Below are 15,553 nucleotides of genomic sequence, written 5' to 3'. Positions count from 1 at the left end.
CAGTATTTTGTCATGTCAGATAAGTCTTTAGTTATTCTTTTATAATATGTTTAATCTTTTTAGAGAAGTATGATAATCAAAAAAAAGAAAACAAATAACTTTTCTACCATATATGTAAATGGACCATCCATCCATAAACTAAATAAATAACGTATGTACTTTTATTATAATACAATTATGTTGTTATTTCTTATTGTTTTCTTAGTTTTCTTTGTTGCTGTTAGGAGAAAATTGTAATGCTATAACAGAATTATTTAACAGAATGATATCTATAAAAAAAATCCTAGATACACAGAACACAATCAAGAAAAAACGTTAGCAGATACGAGGGCTGTTCAAAAATAACAAAGATTTTGTCTGTAGCTTCTAGATACTGTAACGAAGCAAAACAAGAAAAAACATTATCACAAATCAATCACAAATCAATCGCAGCCCTTCTACTAGCTTCTCTGCACACTTGACAAGATTATGATTATACTGTCATAAGTTATGATTCCTCGAAAGCAGTTACTTACACTAAATCGGTGCATGGTGATAATATTTCAATGGCGTTAATAACGTCTTGACATGAGATGCTTGGGTAGCCATGGTAATTAAAACGTTCTGCATCGTTTGACTATAAGAAAACATGTTACAAAACGTATATGACCAAACAACACAGCGAATTACAATGCTATATTTCACATTTTACCATACCCAACAGACGGCGTATGAGAGCAAAATCACGTAATTTTAACCCTAGTATGGCTAAAGTGAGCTTGTTTCACTGTTTGAAAATTAAACAAATTTATTCCTAGAAATTGACTGCAATAGACCACCGGACAAACGGCATCTAGCGTAACGTCAAACATTATGCTTGACGACGCCACGTCTTTGCGTTCTAAGCGTTGACGGTAAACAGCTCGTATGCTGAGGATTTAATTTCGCATCCAGATTTACGTCACACTTAAACAATTAAATAGCTGCTTGTAGTTCAAGAAAGGAGTGGTTTTAACTACTGCCTACTTTATATATTTTTCTGCTATATTCTTTTCCATTAAAGCTAGAATGAACGCACTGAAGCAAAAACAAATAAATATTTATTTATTTTAGAGTAAAAATATGTCTAAGATTTTGTCAGCATTTAGCGGTAATCATATCTAAGACTCAGATAAGTACTTCCGCTGTTTTATTTTATGCTAACTGATGAAATACTGTGTTTAATCAGTGAGATATAATCCATATCACTCACTGCATATCACTAACTGTAAATGCCGATGTATTTGTACATTGTGTATGAATTTTAAACTATTTGCTTAAAACGGGATGAAAATTTTAGTCGCACTTTGTTCTTTATAGTATATTTCTCGATTCAAATTATTTTACTTAATGAGAATTTCATAACGTTATGCATAAAAAAATGAATAAAATGGAACTTAATGTTGTGTGCGTCTTTCTAACGTCATAACACGTCTGAAGTCATGTCTGTGTCTGAAGTCATGTCTGTTTACGCGCGTCGGTTTCCCGCACTGAGATGAAAATTTATTTCAAAATGCACATCTCAACGTAATTAAGCAAAAAATAAAAAGTTCGTGAATATGGAATATTTCTCACCTCGAAGTGAGAAAATTTCCGCATAATATTTGAATGAGATATATTCCATATTCACCCAAAACAAACAAATATCCTTTATCAGTATGTGTAGTTTTTCAAATTTGAATAACGTGAGTATTTTATAGCTGGATATGGCCGCAAAACCGCTGTCCTTGAAACAAAGCCGGGTGATATGAATGAAATGAAGTATAAACTTTTACGAAAATATTTAGAACCCGGGTCCCTCGAAACATGATCGCTCAGAGTCTGTTTTAAAACGGCACCATAAAAATAAAAATTTAATATGAATTAACGGGAGCGGGTAGTGTTAAAAATGAGCTTTCGCATTTTAGAAATTAATTGCTAACTTCATTCTTTTTAATTTAATCACATTTGATGGCTCTTTGTTTCATACATACACTAATACAAGTATATCTTTTCAACACAGAAAAAACAAACAATTAGATCGGGCTAAAAGTTATCTCAACATCGGCAAATTACCACAATGTTAACTTTCATCTTTCAAAAAATGAACATTTCAAACCATGGTTAACAAATATGTGCAATTCAGGTTTTAGAATAAATCCCGTTTTGAAAACTTCAAATACAACTCAACTTTAAAATAGTTTCTTGTCTACTAGGAATTCATCTAGTCTAAAATGACGCCCACCCCTCATGTCGGACCGAATGACACACTGGTTGGAGCCGTCAATCGAGCGGTCATAGGTTTGGTGTCCGGTAGGTCACTTTGTCCGTGACTAATATTTTTCAATGGGACAGTAGTAAATTACTGTGAAAAAGGAGTTTAGTGCTTGTAAAAAATAAAATGTTGACGAAAACGGGCGTAAAACCCAAGAACAAGCAATAAATATTCCCGGCTAATTCTGACTTTAAAACGGGAAATCATTAGTATTCGAAGGCGAAACGACATGAAGTTAGGGTCAGGCGTTAAAATTGTACGGACATGAAATAAATAAGTTATTGCCATTATGCATTTGATAGCCATTAATTGTGTTGGGTTTACGCCGTTTCTCAACAACCTTTATCTGCTCGTGAAGATGGGGGTAGGGGAAAATTTAAAACAGTGCAGTGAAAACGAAATCAGAGCTTAATTTTGTCGAAACATATAAAGCTTATACAAATATCCATTTATTTCTTAACAAGAGCACCGCAGTGCGGAACAATATACGCCAAAGGTATGACCTTGGACCCTTACGTGTGACATTGACCATCTAGCTAGCCATCCAGAACTTGCGCTCTGCACATCGTCTCGATGTAGCAAACATTAGTGCCAAGTTTCTTAGCAATCCTTCAATGGGTTCAAGAGTTACAGAGCGATGGCCTTTGACCCCTAAGTGTGACCTTGAAGTCAGCATATCGTCTCGATGTGGTGAACATTTGTGCCAAATTTCTTTACAATCCTTCAAGAAGTTCAAGAGTTACAGATCGGACACGAAACACATTGATATGACTATTGACCCCTAAGTATGACATTGACCTTGAAACGAGCCATCCAGAACATGCGCTCTGTACGTCGTCTCGATGTGGTGAACATTTGTGTCAAGTTTCTTTGAAATCCTTCAAGGAGGCCAAGAAATACAGAGCGGACTCGAAACACACTCATATGACCTTTGACCCCTAAGTGTGACCCTGACCTTGAGGCGAGCCACCCAGAACATGCGCTCTGCACGTCATCCCGATGTGGTGACAATTTGTCTTAAATTTCTTTGAAATCCTAAAAGGGGTTCAAGAGTTAAAGAGCGGACACGAAATTGTTAACGGACAGACGGACACAAAATGATTTCTTTTTTTACTTTTTTTCAGAGCGACACCATTTTGTTTTTGAGAACAACTACTTAAGCAATTGTGCTCAAACGATTTTATGAACGAGCTTTTATTAGGTACATGAGACCGGCACGAAAAATGTATACTTGTAATTCCACAAGAATTTTTTAAAACGGACGGAAGATTAGTCATCCAGAGCTTTTGCGAGGTCTTTTTTTTATTTCTGCATTTTAATCAAGGAATATTGCATTTGGAAAGAAGTTTATTGAATCAGATCGTCGAGGAAACATTTATCAATCTAACTATCAAAATCAATATGGCTTGTCGATTCATTTGACCCAGGTCTAATGTTGGCTTTGTAGAAATTAGTGTCCGGCTTGCAATTGAACTTTGGATAAGACTTCACTTTGTAGCAAATTCAAGTTATGTCACCATGTTTACCCGTACACAGAAGTCGGGTACAAATTATAACGTTAGTTCTAGTCTTTCCTCTTTTAATTTTTGTTAGGGATTTAGAGGTAGAGCTTTTTCAATTCCAATTAACAAAGAGTCTGTGTAGATAGGCCGCATACATTAGGGGCGTATTGAACTTTAAAGTGTTGTTTAAGGCTGACACATACCTAGTTGGTGGGTAATTTTAATTCAACATTATTTGAGATAAGAAGGTAGGATAAATAGACCATTAGGGTTCTATCAGTATAAAAGATAAAAGGTAAGGATAGATTTCCCAGAAGCCTCGACTTTAAAATTTCCTTCGACTTAACCTGATAAATTTATATTTATTAAGACAGTGACTATTCTCTTTGGATATTTTTCTATTTTGGTTTAATTCATTTACACTCAACAGTGACTGGATTGTTAAATTAATGGCTGAGTATACTGAATGATGAAAATACATTAAATATAGTCAAGAAATTGATTTCTAAGTCCTTGAAATAGCCAAAAATAATTTTACAAATGTGAAATTTATGTAACCTATGTTAATATCAATAACAGAAGTTTTGATATTTAATATAAGGCTGTGATCCGGAACGAATGACAACTCTTGCCTTAGACCAGTATTTATAAACAGAGATATTTCCAATACCTATGCAAGGCAGTGTAAGTGCACCTTTATGTTCTGTCCGGCTACATTACGTGAACTGGAACTATTTGGTGAATATGTCATGTTCAGAGTACTCCTGATCAACGACATATTGACATATTTACGCTAACCGCAATTTTCATATAAACAAAAATTTTAATCTAATTTTCTACCAAATATTGGCCAGGTATCTCGTACGTGTTTTGTAGAGTATGAACTTAGTAACTGGAGGTGTCATTTAAATACAACTTAAACCGAACCTTTCGTATTAGTCCTTTTAGCAGCCGGGAAAACAGCACGGTTCGTACAACTTTCAAGAATGATTCTATGAGTTGTGATAAGATTTCAATCGTTAGGAAATTACAGTGATAAACTAAATACCTCACTACATCACACAAATACATAAGCATACATTTGCCAGTTCATGTACATCGGTATGTTGACAAACTCTCGGTTGTTATTCATTCCTTCCAAGAGAGAGAGAAAGAAAAAAACATTGTAAGAATGATTAGTTACATTTACTCGTTAACGGTGCACGAATAAATAACAGTATATTTTCATCTTAATACGGTCTCTAGAACATGGAGTGGTGCTCTGCAGCCATTGATAAAAATACTCCATATAAGAAGAAAAACTAGAAAACCACAGGTCATCCACCACGACAGAAATGAAAATATTGCAGGCTTGGTTTGGATGCAGTGTTGATAATTGGGATCATGGTATCTATTCACTATCTGTATAAAAGAATTTCGCTTATGCCGATGCGAGGGAGCGTGAGGGTGCTACACTTTCTATTACCTCTCATGAACAGACTCAATAAAACTGATTCTGCTATTATTTTTGCTTGGTTGCATTTTATGCTTCCAAAGGATCTTCTTACATATTTTATTAACTATCACAATAGCAAAGTTTATTTGCGTGTGGCGGCAGTAAACATATTCCCGTATGTTATATTTCTGTTTTTCTTTGTTTTTTGTTGTTTTTTTTTTTGTGGGGGGTTGGGGGATCACGGAGTCCTTTCATTATTCATTTATTAGAATTGAGCTTATGTCGCTGATGTTTCAAGGGTAATTTCCATTACCTCTCATGAACAGGCTCAATCAAAATTCCATATTGTGCTAATATGAATTGCCAGTTGTGAATAAAAAAAAGCACCAAACAAATTTTAAATGAAAAATGGCAAAGCAAATAATCAGACTACTGTATAAAGATAAAAGGTAAGGGCAGATTTCCCGGAAGCACAGAGCTCCCCAAACACAACCATAGAGCCATGCAAATGAAATCTATCTAGTGTATCATTTTCTAAATCAATTGAATTTTAAACGTTAAGATCTCATGAATTTTTAGTGGCCATTTATATATTCCATAGTAACGTCATACATCAATGGGTCGGTCACTGGTGGGCCCACACGCTTAGCTCAACAGGGAGAGCTCAGATCTACGAACTGCGAGGGCCAGGCGTATATTCTCCGTGTCGATTTCATAGTTGTTCTTTTCACATTAAATCCTGTTTGAGCGGCTTACAAATATAAAGTTGTCCATCTCAATGATTACACAGCGATTTCTTTTTACAGTCAATATATTACCATTTTATATCACTCAAAACGTTGCTTAATAAAGCAGCACTATTTCAAAAAACTAAATATCGATTAACAATCTTCACATAAATGTTCAATGTACCCGGTTTAAATGAAGGTCATGTGATATTTGTACACATATATAGTAAAATGAATTAAAGATGTTTTAAGCAGGTCTAAATGCTGCAGTTGTTAAAAGATAATTAAGCCTATAAGAATAATAAGCTGATTGTATTTATCAAATATATCTACACATTCAGGGGCAATTATCAGTAGAGGACAATTTCCTATGTAGCTACAAATGTAACCCTTTTCTAGCTTTCATACTTAAGGGCTAAGGTATTATGCACTAAGCTTGCAAAATCAAATTGTGCGATATATTTCAATTTTTGAATATGCCGGTAAGGACATCGGACATTATGCTAGGGATTTTGCCCTAAGTTCAATGCTATTTCTTGACTTCAGTAGCTGATAGTTTTATATAACAGCTTCAAATACTGATAAATAAGTTATATTCCTATCAAACTGTCACAAAAAATAGTTTTATTTTATATTCGTTTTCTTGAAATTCGAACAGTTTGTAACTAAGGGTCATATTTTTGAAAAATTTAAAATGTGTATTTTTAGTTAAAATAAGCATTGGTATTTAAGGAATGTCTGCTATGAAATATTTTAACACAATAAATTAACTGATACCATGCAGATTATCAGTTTTATTGACATTTTTGAAAATAAACGAAACGGAAAAAATAAAAGTAGAACAAAACATTTGGTCCCTGACTGTACTTCAGTTATTTCCACCTGAGTGCCTATGATAACACTGATGCATTGATCATATCCTATTGTTTGTTTTCTATACATCTATTGCTATACTGTATTTATACACATGTACAATACTGACCGGGCATTATGTGGAGGATTATTATTGAATACATGCAGTGGTGTAGCTGGCCATACATTGGCGTAGTTGGCCTTTTTCAGTTGAAACGGAGGGGTGCAGGAGACTGCCTATTCCACTGCGGGTTCAGGGATGCCTTATTTTCAGCATTTTATATCAGTGAAACTTCACTAGCTAGTATCAACATTTATATAGATATTCTTGTGGTGTCTGTGTTAGTTCTTTGAGGTCCTTACTAGTATTTCGGTTGGCTTCGAAATAAGTTTCAGACGTGTGAGCGAATTGATGTTAATTCTGGGGGTGTCAGTGTTAGTTATGGGCGAGTCAGTATTAGTTCTATGGGTGTCAGTGTAAGTTCACGAAGCAATTAGGTTAATTAATGAGATGGTGTCTGGTGTAGTTCTGTTAGGGTATAGGATGCTGGATAGAATAAAAGCAAATGTTGCTCTTAAAATGCATTCTAGGTTCGCTTCAACTGTGTCCTACAAAAGGTAAAAAAATTGCACCTAAGTGGCACTATTCCCATAGAAGTTCGTCTGTATTTCTTTGTCATGTTTACGTTGAAGACACATATGTAATATGTCGAAGCCACTTGCTTGGTTCTTGACTTATGACAGATGCAGTTGTCTCATCCTGATAACACTCAATCGACGGACTTAGACTGTCAAGAGGTAACAGATCTGATTGAAAAATTCATAAGATATACTTATAAGGATCTGTCTGCTCTAGCTTCACTTTCTATGTCCCCTATTTATTTAGTTTAGTGTTTTCTGTGCTTGAAATATTTACAAAAATGAATAAAGCTGTATATATGTAAGGTTTAGGAAACACATGCAATAAGTGTCAAATATATATGTAAAAATTTATTTGCTGACACCCTGTACGTAGTTTTTTTTCAATTTTAAACACTTTCCCACCTGTGACCAAGTGCCATTTTTGCAGCATACGTATATAACAATTATTTACAAAGGCATGTGAACTATTTTGTTGCGTCACTGGTGGGAAAGATGTTTAAAACGTAAAAATGATTTATGTTCATATTTTAATAGAAAAGAGAATGAGAAATGTCTACAAAGTCTTCTTTTTTATTTATAAACTTGTAAAATGAAGTCGCATTTATCAAGAAATGGCCTTCAACTATCATAACTATGCAATTTCAGAAGTCTATCTCTATGTCACTTTTTCCTTAATCGGTTAGGCAATCTGAATAAGAAAATGTCCGAGGTCCTTTTAAAATGTGCTAAACAAATTTATTGCCTAAGACATTCGGTCACTTTGTTATCGTTTTGCAACAACTTGAATCAAGTTGTAGAACTAAAGTCAAGTCTTTCTTATCTGAACTTTTATTATTTTAAAATGCATTAAAATTAGAATCAAAGTAACATTGAGATCTCTCTTTCAAGTTTAAGGTACTGTATTATCAAAGTTAACCGAAACTATTATGCTTTTTCAATGACGGTCATGTGATATTTGTACACATATATAGTAAAATGAATTAAAGATGTTTTAAGCAGGTCTAAATGCTTCAGTTGTTAAAAGATAATTAAGCCTATAAGAATAATAAGCTGATTGTATTTATCAAATATATCTACACATTCAGGGGCAATTATCAATAGAGGACAATTTCCTATGTAGCTACAAATGTAACCCTTTTCTAGCTTTCATACTTAAGCGCTAAGGTATTATGCACTAAGCTTGCAAAATCAAATTGTGCGATATATTTCAATTTTTGAATATGCCGGTAATTTTAAAATGTGCTAAACAAATTTATTGCATAAGACATTCGGTCACTTTGTTATCGTTTTGCAACAACTTGAATCAAGTTGTAGAACTAAAGTCAAGTCTTTCTTATCTGAACTTTTATTATTTTAAAATGCAATAAATTAGAATCAAAGTAACATTGAGATCTCTCTTTCAAGTTTAAGGTACTGTATTATCAAAGTTAACCGAAACTATTATGCTTTTTCAAGTCTCTTCAGATATCCGACCTTACTATTTCCACCAAACACAAAAAATATTCAAAGACTCTAAACAGTTTACACATAGTCATATCTGTGGATGCAGGTAAAGTATGCTTTCTCTATTAGCAATTGTAGCAGGGTTTTCATTCGGGTGATTTTCATCACCTTGGTTCTCGTTCACTCCATCATATGTGTTATCCTTTTCAGTCTCTTCAAATTCGCTTGTAGAGCTAGAATGGAATGAATTAATAACTTTACATTCAAACTCTCTTTCAAAGTCATTACTAATGCCTGAAATATCTTGATGATTTCTATGTTGTTTTTCATCAATTCCAGCAACATCCATTTTTCCATACATCAAGGTTACACTTGATACTGGGATTTCATAGCTTCATCGGCAGGGGCAAACAGGTTCAGCTCGTTTCAGTTCATAACTATGAGATATGCCACATGCTGATTTTGCAGTTATCATGCTCTTCTCATCAACTGAAAATCCGTCAATCTCACGATTAGAGCTTGTTCTAGAAACGTGAATATGGTCGTTTTCAAAAGTTGGGCTATCTGTAAAAATAATAAAAACAAGTAAGTGTATATATGACGAAACAGTTGATAACACGTCAAGGATACTATTTTAGATTTATTACCTAACTACATAGTACTATGACAATTGCAAGCATTACTTTTGGATTTACTGAAAATGTACAGCAAATCAATAAAATACACATCAGCTCACGCGGAAAACCCACTTTCCGTTTTTCCTCGAAGGAAAAATCTTACATAGCGAGGAATTTCTCCGAGTACTGCCTAATTCTGACTCGGAGTACCGACTGTTATAGTTTTACTACTTTAGCGGAATTTCGTCGAGTCACTCCGAGAAATCACTTGACGGAACTCCGAGTCGAAAATATACAGGTATAACATAATGATTTCCGGTATTTTATGGCCACTTCGCGCGACTCCGAGTTTGTAATAAACAATAAATCGGCCATTTCAAGTGCCGCGAGATGATTTGACGAAACTTCGAGGCAGTATTTCCTTACTTACGGATTGTTTTTACATAATTAGCTTTTTCTTTTTCTTTTATTTGAATGTATGAAACGAAACTGTTGTGAATTTTGATATTGAAATAGTTTCTGACCATGCAAATTAGATTAAGAAGTATATTTCTTTATAATAAACTAAATTATTAATCATACGAAATTAAACAAACTTTGAAATCACCGCCGTTAAAGGAAAGTGTTTTTATTTTTTAAGTTTGATATTTAAATAACTTCTGACTTAAATTTAGGAAAAAAGTCGTGTAATTATTTATAATTTATGCACTAAATTAAGAATAATTTATAACTAGATAAACTTTAGAATAATACCCGCTGAAAGTAAATTCTTTAGTATGATATTGAAATACATGCGAATTAGATTTAGAAGTAATTTTATGTAGAACGGAATAAATTATTAATGAAATATAATTAAACAAATTTCCAAATGAGCGCCGTGAAAGGAAACTGCTTTATTGTATGATGATATAGAAATAATTTCATAATTTCTGACATTGCGAATTGAATTTGGAAATAAAGTCATAAAAATGCACTAAATTATGAATACTTTATAACTAGATAAACAGTTACTTTAAAATTACGCCCGCTAAAAAGTAAATTAAAAGTAAACAGAATTTCAAATAACTGCCGTTAACGAATAGTGATTTGTTAAATATAACATTGAAATGGTTTCTGACAGTACAAATTAAATTTAGAAATAAACTGATGTAAAATAGAATAAATTAGAAACTATATGATACTAGACAAACGTTAAGATAATGACCGTGGAAGAAAAGTGACTTTTATTAATTAATGAAAATTATAGGAACAATGATTAATTTCAATCATGCAAGTGGTCTTTCTTTTATTCATTTGGAAAGAATTTTAAATAGGATAAAATACTACTGCCGTATCCACTCAAAAAGAAATAAAATATCATAAGTAAACAAAGTAAGATAAATACTTCAGTATTATTTTATTTACAATTCAGTATCATTTTTACTCGAAGGCTCATTAGGTAATTAATTATTCGTCTCGGAGTCACTCGAAGGAATTCCGTCAAGTGGCTCGGAAACAAAAGAAACCAATATACAAATGTAGGTGTGTATTCCACTTATTGGATTTCATCTCGAGTCACTTCGAGGATTTCCTTCGAGTGACTTCGTATTAATCCTCGGAGTCAGATAGCGGAATTCCTTGACGGAAAATGGCTGACTCGAAGAAACTTCGAGTCGGAGCCTTGGTACTCGTTTTGGCCATCCTCCGAGGATCGAGTAGAATGGGTTTTCCGCATGAGCTGATCTGTATCTTAATTAATTATTATCAACATTTTACATACCATTACTCTATCATGCAAGTGTCATTTACCTCTTATTGGACAGCAAACTTATAATATACATTGCGGCGATATTCATATTAACTAACGATTTCAAACATAATTCCTTACCATAAATGTCATCTATTTCTTCGTATATTGGCTCCGTAGTTTCTATTGTTGGTAGTTCAAGATTATTTTGGAGATTGTATCTTCTATTTAGTACGGTCCTGACACAAAAACAAAAGATTATTAGAAACAGCGATTTTCATCTTAGTTTCCAATTTATAGTACTAGATAAGCAATTGAGTTGAAGCAAAATAAAACTAAATTATACACAACAAAGTGGTTGTGCAAAAAGTTTTGAATATTGATATGAAAAGCGTTATGGGTAACGATTGTATAGTAGTCGCAACTTGACCGCGATGGTTGACCTTAGGCTGATTATTCATATCGATTATTTCATTATAGTAATCAAGGGTGCTTAGGGTAGCCGTGTATATTTATATTGAACTAGTTTGTATACATTGCAGTATCAAAGTATATATACTTGCATTTGATCAGTTAAAACTTTCCAATACACTAATTTATATTTACATAAATTTATATTTCCTTTTTCTCGTGCAGCTCGTGTTTTACGTACACTCCTATTCAATAATATGTTGTGCCTCATTATGTATTATAATACAAAGGTCAACCATCGGGGTCAAGTTGCGTCCACTATATAAACATCAAAAAAGTTGACCGTCCTATATGAAATTTTAATGTGACCTATAGTTTAATAGTTTTGTGGACAGTTATGAAAATATATTTTGAAATGCACATCTTTATTCATAAGTGTGCAATTAGGATAACATTAAAATGATATGTATCAACAATTAACTTTTACCAATAAAAGCCGCTTCCAGTTCTATCATTTCACGCATTCTTACTACCTATACATTACACAATATGGACACATGTAATCCTACCTTCGGACGAAACATGTCGCTAATGCAAATGTTATTGCAGAAACAACTCCAGCTAGAATATACGTGCTAACTGTCAAGTTGAACGTAGAAAACCGGTTGGTGGATGAAACTGAAACTTAAAAAATACGACAACAAGTTGTTGTTGCAACAAGATTTTCAATAAGTTTGTTTTCTGTATCTGTTTTAAGACCTACTTACTCGTTTACTTATAACATAACAATTACAATATATCTTTATTTAGGGAATATGCATATGCTTGAATTACATTTATAGCTTGTACATTATGCTTTTTCTATATGTTATAAAAGTGATTAATGCATTACATTTGTTCCAGACGCCTTGCATAACCATTGTCGTGCATTCTCGTGAACACTGCGACGCTGTACTGCTGTCACATAATTCGAACAAGACATCATAACTGCAGTTTTTCTCACAGTTGCTACCATAATAACCTGAAACACATCCTTCATCACAAAGTCCTGAAAACTGGTCACATGATCTGTTGAAACATGTTTCGCTGCATGCCTCAGCGCATGAGTCACCGAACCATCCACTGGCACAGCCATATATACAGCCACCGCTGATTTGGTTACACGTCTTATCGTGGCAAGTATCGTTGCACTCTGTTTCACACATGTCGCCATAGCTACCTGGACTACACCCATTTTGACAGAAGCCTGACGTTTGGTTACAAGTTTTGTTTGAACAGGAACTACTGCAGGTTTTTTCACATGTGTCCCCGTACCATCCAGCTGAACAGCCATTATTACAGTATCCAGACAGTGTTTTACAGACGTTCCCGGAACATGTGTTACTACATTTTATATTACATGTTTCACCATACCATCCCGGTAAACACTCACTATTGCAGTGGCCAGTTGTCTGCATGCATATGCTATTTTGACATTAGCTGCTACAATCATCTTCACAAGAGTAACCGTACCGACCAGGAACGCATCCATGTGTACAATGGCCAGTCGTTTGGTTGCAAGATAAGCGAGCACATGTTTCACTACAATTCTTTTCGCACACTTCACCATAAAAGCCATGAATGCAACCAAAAATGCATGTCCCGGACTGTTGGTCACAAGAACTATCTAAGCAAGTGTTGCTGCATATGCTGTCACAGTTGTCGCTATATCTCCCAGGAACACATCCATATATGCATTTTCCTGATTGCCTATCGCATTTTATTCTGTTTGTTTTAAGGTCAAGGCAATTTTTACTGCATGTCTCGTCGTAACGACGACCATAATAACCACCGCTACAACCATCTTTACAATCACCGGTGTTAATGTCACATTCTACAATGCCATTGCCGTCTGGCTGACAATGTCCACACTCTTTGTCGCAATAACTTGAAGTTTGACTACGATAAAATCCAGAGGAACATTTCAAACACGTACCATTAAATTGAAGACAATCTGAGCAAAAGCTATAGTGTGGACAGGTCATACAACATGTATCGGCTAGTTTCTCAGAAGAACATCCTCTAAGTAACGTTCCATTGGTAACGTAAACTTCAGCACAACCAATGGTACACTTTGCCCGACAAGAACTTCCTGAACTATGTCTCAGACAGTGTATACATGAATTGTGTAATGAACACACAATACAATTTTTCGGACACAAATGAAAATCTTGTACTCCGAAAAAGATGTCCTCACAGTCAAAACTAATGGCATTTTGAAAGATAAAACATATAAGAGAAACTAGAGTCATAAACATATCTAAGATTATATTTTGTGTAATCTGTTGAGATTATTCCCTCGACGTCAGGAGAATATTATTTAAAATAACAAGCGCATATACAACCACCACATCCCTTCTTCAAGTCAGCCAGTAATTTCTACATCTAATCCAGAATACGTTTGAGCAGTATACTGAAAAAAGAAGATTAAGTAACACATGAATATGGTCTATCAACTGATCGTTCTATATTCCTCATTTGTATGTTTTGTCTCCGCAGTCCATTTTACTCTATCTATTATACATAGCTACTGGGTACGGTTTTAGTAGGTTGAGGTATTAAGAAACAACTTTTCCTGTTGGCTATTTATGCTTAATCCTTAAATGTGTGTAATGATGAGGTAAGTAAAGTATTTTTACATATAGATTGTGTCGAAACTAAAAGCTTGCGTTTGAAAAGTAAAACGTCAAATTTGATATTAAGGTTTTAAAGTACCTTCGAAATGCCCATGTAGATTATAAATTCAATTTGATTCCAAATTTCCAATAAAAGACAGAAGACATCATAACCTTTTGTTGCACAGAATGTACTAGATTTCTTAACATTTTATCAGTTTTTTTTTCTTTTTTCTACGAACAGAAGAATCAAGTGTTAAATGAAACTATATCATGTTTCAGAGCAGAAAGGGTTAAAGTATAACCTTTCATTTTCCCAAATGTTTAAATGAAAGTCTAGTCTTACTTTGAGAAATGATAACAAAGTGAATTACGGTAATTAAGTATTAGTGGAATAATCTTGATTTCCTTATTGCTATATCTAATAATGCTTGAGGATGTTTACGGTATTTCAAGCTTTAACAATGACACTTTTATATTGATACTTTGCAAATATATGTTAATTCAAATTGACAAAAAGATCTTCCTTTCAAAAATTATAAGTATTACACAAAAAGTTGTGAAATAGTTATACTTGTATAGATATAGTTGATAATTGTTGCCGTTTCTTCCAGCTATGTCAATGATCTTTGACCAAAAATATTTTAAACACACCATATCATTTTATTATCCGTTATGAATATTTTCATTTTTGTCTGTAAAACCCTAGATCATATTAAAGAAGCATATGTAATAATCACTAAGACATCAGGTTTATTTTATACTTCTATATCATATTTTAGCCTTTTACGTCATTCCACTAAAACAAATATAGGAAACGAAAGTAATGAATCAGATATAAAATCAGATAATAGCAAAGACAAACATATACTATATTTGTCATATACTATATTTGACGATTGATGACAAAACTACCGTGCTTTCAAATAACGTTCACATTTCAGCTGTATTTGTTGAAATGTATCAGTCTGAATACCAATTTCTCGTAAGGCAGGTTACAAAGAGGTTACAACTTGATGCAAATGTAAGGGTTTTAAAAAGATGGTGTGTCTGAAGCTTGCAACAAACACAAATTAACGGATTTCAAGGCAGTGCAAATATCATCTGGAGTAAACAATCAATTCAAGAAATTGTCATTGGCAGAATTGCATCATTTTAGAGCATGTCCGCCGTTGACAGAAGAAACCTTATTGCACACAAATCATTACTGTCATTTCTATATTATTTGTACATGTACAAATTAACACTTGAGAATACTATTCATATATATA

At 33.7% G+C, this 15,553-nt stretch overlaps 1 protein-coding gene and 1 long non-coding RNA gene across 2 annotated transcripts in view; both read right to left on the bottom strand.

Annotated features, from left to right (window-relative positions):
- The window catches only part of LOC128555588 (uncharacterized), an 85,088-nt gene that overhangs the window by 14,223 nt on the left and 55,312 nt on the right, over positions 1-15,553 (bottom strand). The window lies entirely within an intron of this gene.
- On the bottom strand, positions 8,183-13,095 carry LOC128555587 (multiple epidermal growth factor-like domains protein 11). Its single transcript, XM_053538336.1, has 4 exons — positions 12,521-13,095; positions 12,198-12,312; positions 11,359-11,456; positions 8,183-9,438 (listed from the first exon to the last, which is right to left on the bottom strand). Exons 1-4 carry the CDS (start codon positions 13,083-13,085, stop codon positions 9,269-9,271), a joined length of 948 nt encoding a protein of 315 aa, XP_053394311.1. The 5' UTR covers positions 13,086-13,095; the 3' UTR covers positions 8,183-9,268.

Source organism: Mercenaria mercenaria, chromosome 3, assembly GCF_021730395.1.
Source record: "Mercenaria mercenaria strain notata chromosome 3, MADL_Memer_1, whole genome shotgun sequence".
NCBI lineage: Eukaryota > Metazoa > Mollusca > Bivalvia > Venerida > Veneridae > Mercenaria > Mercenaria mercenaria.
The sequence above is the reverse complement of the archived record's forward strand: the minus strand, read 5'-3'. Positions and strand labels throughout refer to the sequence as shown.